The sequence below is a fragment of the Populus nigra genome, chromosome 1, assembly GCF_951802175.1.
Source record: "Populus nigra chromosome 1, ddPopNigr1.1, whole genome shotgun sequence".
Lineage (NCBI taxonomy): Eukaryota > Viridiplantae > Streptophyta > Magnoliopsida > Malpighiales > Salicaceae > Populus > Populus nigra.
Genome location: NC_084852.1, coordinates 632454 through 638453, shown reverse-complemented (window position 1 = coordinate 638453; position 6000 = coordinate 632454). Strand labels below are relative to the sequence as shown.

Below are 6000 nucleotides of genomic sequence, written 5' to 3'. Positions count from 1 at the left end.
TTATTGCATCAATTCTAATGCAGCCTTGTGCTTATGAATTTATCACTTAACAACATTTATTCACAATTAAATCCCTGAAAATCTCTCATCATTGCCGGGCCACTAACTCTATTTAATTATAAAATTTTTTACTTCAATTACAATAATTTAACCAATTTACTCTAGTTTTCATATTAATCCCCATAACAAATTACAATAAATCTTTATTTTCCCTAAATTTATTCAAGAACCTTAACTTTTCAATTTCAAGAATTCAATCAATTAAGGACTTTAAGCCATTAAAATTATATCAATAGTGTTTAAAATGCCTTACCAAGTAAGTAATTAAACTCTAAACACTCCTAAATCAAGCTTCCAACTCCTTTTTTTTTAAATCTTGGCCAAACTTCCTCTCTCATTTTCTACTCACTTCCATTTGATTTTCTTCCTTCCAATTAATGTTTACAAAGCTTGTTTAATGTTCTTTCGAAATCTTCTCTCAAGATTTTATGTTTTCCTTACAAAGTTAAATTCTAATCAGCTCAATATTAAAAAAAATAAAATCAATAAAGATAATTTTGGAGAAAATCATAAAAAAAACATGTGAAGAAACACTGTAACAATCAACAATGTTTTAAAGAAAAAAATTACAAAACTAAATTCTCAATCAGCTTAATATTAAAAAAATAAAATTGACAAATATAATTTTGAAAAATAAAAAATCATGTGAAAAAACATCGTCGCAATTCACAGTATTTTTTTTTTAAATTATAAATAAATTTTTTTAACCAGTTCAATATTAAAAAAATAAAAAAAAATAAAAAGAAAAAAAAGGAAAAAAAAAAGAGAAGTGCAAAAAAATAAAGTAAAAAAAAACGAAAAAGTGACCAAAAAAAACGAAAAAAAAAGGAAACAAAGGAAAAAAGAAAAGGAATGCAGTAATATATTACTGTTATAATCGACAATATATATGAAAACTTATTACTTAATAATAATACCTAGACTTTCTAGATTATTAATTAGGAATAGTAATCGCTTAGCAAATTCTGCAACGGAGGATGGGCGACGTCCTAGGGAAGATAAAAGGTGATCCGGATATTGAACGAGATCGGGGAATCCAAACTCGGGAAGATCAGCTCGGGTATTGTGAGAAACGGTACATTTTTTTTCCCTTGAAATATGAGATCGGAGGAAAGATTTTATGTTCAGTGTTAGGTTTTTAGTTTTTCTTTGCTGTTCGGGACTTGTTCTTACGCGTAGAATGACTCTGTCCACATCTGATTCTTTTTTTTATAAATAAATCTCATTCTAATTCAATTTTTATTTAAGTTTACTTTTCTTTAATCCATCCATCCATCCAGGAATGACCTGCTAAAATACACAAGGAGTGCAGAAGAAGGCATAAAATACCACAACAAGAAGCACGAGGTAAACTAATTTTAGATCGCTTACTGCTTTACCAGTTTTGATGATGAAAAAATTTGAAGAATTTTGTTGCTCAAAAACCTCAGACAACAAACTCCAGTCCCTCACTAATAAGGACAGGACGGGACAGTGTTTTAACTCAAAAGTTCTCTACGATGTCTATCCATGTCATATTTTCCAGAGAATCATTAATCTTCATCTCGGTGCTTGAATGAACTTGTTAGGATTGTTTGGTGCATGAAAGAGATAAACACTCTGTTTTGCCAGTATTGTTATGGTGTTGATCCATCATGCTGTAGAATTCTATAACAACAAGTCCAAGGTAAATTTCTGGGCTGTGAAAACTCCTCGGGTTATTTCTATGTATTGGGTGGTTAAAACAATCAGCATCATCTAGTACTATTTGCTAGTTATAATGTTTATTTTATTTTATTAATTGTCCGCTGCTAAAAACAAATTAATTCTGTGTACTCCCAACTTATTTTTTTGTTCCCGTCAATTTCTTTTTCAGGGTGCTAAATTTAAGCTGGTGGAGATCATATCTGCATGTTCTTTCTTTTCTATGGGTGTTTGGGAGCATATCAACTTCACTGCTTCTGAAGATGACAAGTCTCTGAAATTGTTTTTTGCTGAATTGTCACATGGAGAAGCTCATTGGGGAACGAATCATAATACAGAAGCCGAAAAAATCACTGCATGTTGTTTGCTGGAAGAAGGTGAATTATGCATTTCTTTTGTTCCTTCTTATTCGCACTCTGGTGTGTGTTTGTCAATTTCTATGCACGAGTTGTATTTTATCATTACATGCATAGTATTTTATATTATTGTTTCTGGTTTGTTTATTATTATTATAGGGTCTACCAAAGATTACTGTGGATTTTGTCCCCATGAAGACAAAGTTTATCACCCTCTTCAGGGATTTACAGCGGGGATTCGCTGGTGATTTTCTTGCTTTTTGTTGAGGAGCTTCCTTCAACCAATATGCCGAAAACTATAATGAAGCGCAACCTTATTCCCACCCAATAGTATCCTACCCTACACCCCTTCAGCTAGCAAAGGAATTTTCCCACAGATCCATTTGTTAAAGCTTTCTCAGTTTTAATGGTCCATGTGCATGTTTGAATAGCTGTCTTGCGAATTTGTATGTTGTTGCTGCGGTATCTTTACAATGGAAAGAAATGAAAAGAAACTAAGCTTGCGAGTTTGAATGAGCTTGAAATATTCTTCATTTGAAGGATTTTGACTGCACTAAGCTTATTTTAAAGTGTGTGTGTGGCATCATCTTTCTTTGATTTCTATAAGCAGGCTTATGGATTTTTGAATGAAGGGAAGTTGTCATGATTCCAGTGTTTCAACCTTGATCCCCAGCACCTTAAGGATAGGTGTGGAGCGTGGTAGAGGAAAATGGTGAGTGCACTTAATTTTTAAAATGATTTTGGTTGGTTGAATTGCAATTAGTTGATTTGATTAAAAACCGATTTGGTATTTTGCTTTTCTACTTTTTACTGTTCTTCTTCAAAGTAAAGCAATTAAAAGTACAAAGTGTTTGATGGGTGATTGTTATAAAAACAAATCAAAATGTATATTACCTTTCATTTCAAAATGCATGAAAATTGATTTTTTTTTAATGAAAAAAAGGGTGCGTATACTATTTAAAAGATAAAAATAACATTAAATAACTTTAAATTATAAAAATACCAATGTTATATATTTTACCTTAATCCATTAAGTTTAAAGCATTATCAAGATAAAAACAAGCATTTTCTTCATCCCTTTTTTTAAAAAGACTTGTATTACTCATCACTTTTGATTTCAAGGATAGAAACCATTTTTTCGAGTTATTTATTTAATTTCTGAATAAAAATCTTAAAGTTATGTTCTTAATAGTAATTTTAGTTCAAGAAACATTGCAATTGATTGCCGAACATACGAGTGATTTTAACTAGGCACTACAATTTCAACCAAATTTGATGGATACCGACCCTAAGGTGTAGGAAATTTTATGGATAGTAAAATTTCCTACCCTTAGGGTTTAGGGTTGGTATCCATCAAATGGATGCTATCTGCTCTACCTAATCAATTTGCATGTTATTCAAATAGCTTAGATAGACCAACAGTTATGTTTTCATGTGATAATCTTTTTATTGTTGGGGTTAAGAGTCCAAATTATTTGGGGGATTCAATCAGTTAACTCCCAGGAGAAATTGTTGCTTCCATTGTGTCCCGCTTGAGAATTAGAGAAGCAGGAAGAACTAGCATCCTTTAGGGTAGATGGAAAAATATGTGGACAATGACCACTTGCTTACACTTTGATGGTACAAATTCAATGCGGGATGTCTGCCTGAATGAGAAACTATTGACTACGTGAGTGTGTATGATGGATGAATCAAGTGTTGGACTCGCATAAAAGTTTGAATTTAAACAATTTTATGATCTCGTTTTGATTTGAATGAAAGTTTTCATCTTGATGTTGATAAATACGTCACCTTCTTGCATAAATTTACTATGCATTTGACTGATTTTTGTTCATATATTAGAATTTCAAAACTTGAGGCCTCCAAATTGTTGATGGTAAATTGCAAATTTTACGATGCCTATTGTTTTCGTATAGGTCTTGACTCCCTTCACCAGTTTTCAGAAGAAAATCAAGTTGAATTTGTATCTGTAGTGATTATAGTTATTAGTTATACTTTGAACATCAAATGCTATTTTAATATAGTATATTAAAATAGCATTTGCAAGTTAATTGATCATAGTGCAAAAACAGCAGACGACAATCTAAGGATTTGTGTCTGGATATATGTATTTGACTTTAGCTGTCTAAACTCTAAACAATGTTTGTTGACTTGTGGGAGCTTGTAACTGTTTATTTTATGGCCTTTCTATAATCCTATGATCCATATTGACGTAAATCTGGATGTTAAACAAGAAATTGATTAGGTTTTCACTCAATTAAATGCCCTCTTTTATATGTATATACTAGTTGCTATGTCTGCACGTTGTCGCAGGCTTAACAACTATGATCCACAATGCACTATAATATAATATTGATTAATAAAGTTTGAACCTTCTATAAGAACTCACACTCTTAGTAATAGTTTTGGAAAATTGCCGCTAACTTTCTATGATTTAGTCAAAATTGCATATGTTTATCTAGTTTTTTAAAATTATAATTTACATCGAAAATTTTGATACATGCATAATAATTTACATTTTATAACAAGCACGCTAAAAAAATCAATAAAAATTATTTGATTATTTATAGGGTTGTTATTTTTTTTTTTAATGACTTGAGAGCTCTTATATTCAATATTATAAATTTACATTGAACAAAAAAAACTTAAATATTACAATCTGCCATTAAAAAAAAAAAACCTAGCCTTCTTCTTCCACCCATCTTCTTCACCATGCTATATGTTTTTTATTTTAACACTATGATCATTAAACAGTTGTGTAAACAAATTCTTTAACATAGTCATACAAAGCCTTGGCTTTTGCAGGATCAAAAATGTCCACACCATGGAAGCCATCCTCATCAAACCTCGCAACCACGTCCGCTCCACTCGACTCTAACATCTTCACCAGTTCCTTTTGCTTGTCAACAAGTGGATCCCCACCGTATCCTCTAAAGAAACACCTCGGCAGCCGTTCGATTTTGTTCTTTTCAAGAGACCCGCCAACAATGGGATTGCAATACTCATGATCACGATCAGTATCTTCGGGCAAAGACAGAGCCCACATCCTATCACTAATAGCCAATGGCAAAACCGGATCATGGATCAACGTCTTCTCTGATTCAGTCCTGGTGACAGCAGAAAAATAGGGGACATTCAATATCAAACCAATGATTTTCAAGGGTTTGATATCAATATTCAAGGCAAGCAAGTTTGCATGGTAAGCAATATTGCCACCAGCACTCATGCCCATCAAGAAACACCTTGAAAAATCAAGGTACTCTTTAAACCAAGGTTCACAAGAAGGGCCGTTGATATCCAAAACTTGTTTTTGGACCCACTTGATAGACTCCATAGCATCTTCATATGCAGCGGGAAGGCGATGTTCAGGGGCAAGACGATAGTCAACAGACAGGACGAGAGCGGGGAAGTGAGAAGCCATGTCACTGCATGTTTGATGGAAAACAAGAGTTGCAGCACTGTAAAGAACAAAGCCACCTCCATGAAAGTAAATAATGAGAGGGAGTTTGGTGTTTTGAGGGGGATTTAGGGGGCGAAATAAACGAAGAAATGTTTTGTTGTTGGGGTTTAGAGGGATGTCTTTCGAGAGCGAAAGTTCTTTGGAGCCTGGAGTTATTTGTTCTGTTGGTGGTACGTCAGGAAATGGGCTGTTTCTAGTGAGTGAGCCATCTGGATTCTCCACAAAATCGCAGAGATCTGTTAACTTGACAGAGGAAGCTAACATGGTCAAGACAAGGTAGTAAATTCTAAGGGAGATGAAGAGCAGTATGCAAGAGGAGGAATTAATAGAAGGAAGGGAAGTGAATGGATGGTAGTCAATGTTGAAATCTTTATGGGACCATCCACTGGAACCATGGAGAAGCCACCTTCGTTGAAGATGCTGGTGTCCAGGGGGTTTCAG

At 33.3% G+C, this 6000-nt stretch overlaps 2 protein-coding genes across 5 annotated transcripts; one reads left to right on the top strand and one right to left on the bottom strand.

Moving 5' to 3' along the window:
• The first annotated feature begins 974 nt into the window (after positions 1-974).
• Positions 975-4316, top strand: LOC133705649 (uncharacterized). Of its 4 annotated transcripts, XR_009844324.1 has the most exons (5): positions 975-1135; positions 1341-1407; positions 1916-2120; positions 2710-2811; positions 4016-4316. XR_009844324.1 is itself a non-coding variant. In XM_062130985.1 (4 exons), the coding sequence occupies exons 1-4, from the start codon at positions 1038-1040 to the stop codon at positions 2727-2729; spliced, it is 390 nt and encodes a 129-aa protein (XP_061986969.1). In that variant the 5' UTR covers positions 975-1037; the 3' UTR covers positions 2730-4316. The 4 variants fall into 4 exon arrangements, 3 of the variants coding, with proteins under 3 accessions (XP_061986969.1, XP_061986960.1, XP_061986952.1); XM_062130985.1 differs by having other exon boundaries at positions 2710-4316; XM_062130976.1 differs by lacking the exons at positions 2710-2811; positions 4016-4316 and adding an exon at positions 2259-2608 and having other exon boundaries at positions 975-1120.
• Positions 4317-4772: 456 nt separating this feature from the next.
• On the bottom strand, positions 4773-5987 carry LOC133705628 (probable carboxylesterase 8). The gene has a single exon (XM_062130936.1). The coding sequence runs from the start codon at positions 5821-5823 to the stop codon at positions 4846-4848; it is 978 nt and encodes a 325-aa protein (XP_061986920.1). The 5' UTR covers positions 5824-5987; the 3' UTR covers positions 4773-4845.
• Positions 5988-6000: the final 13 nt, after the last annotated feature.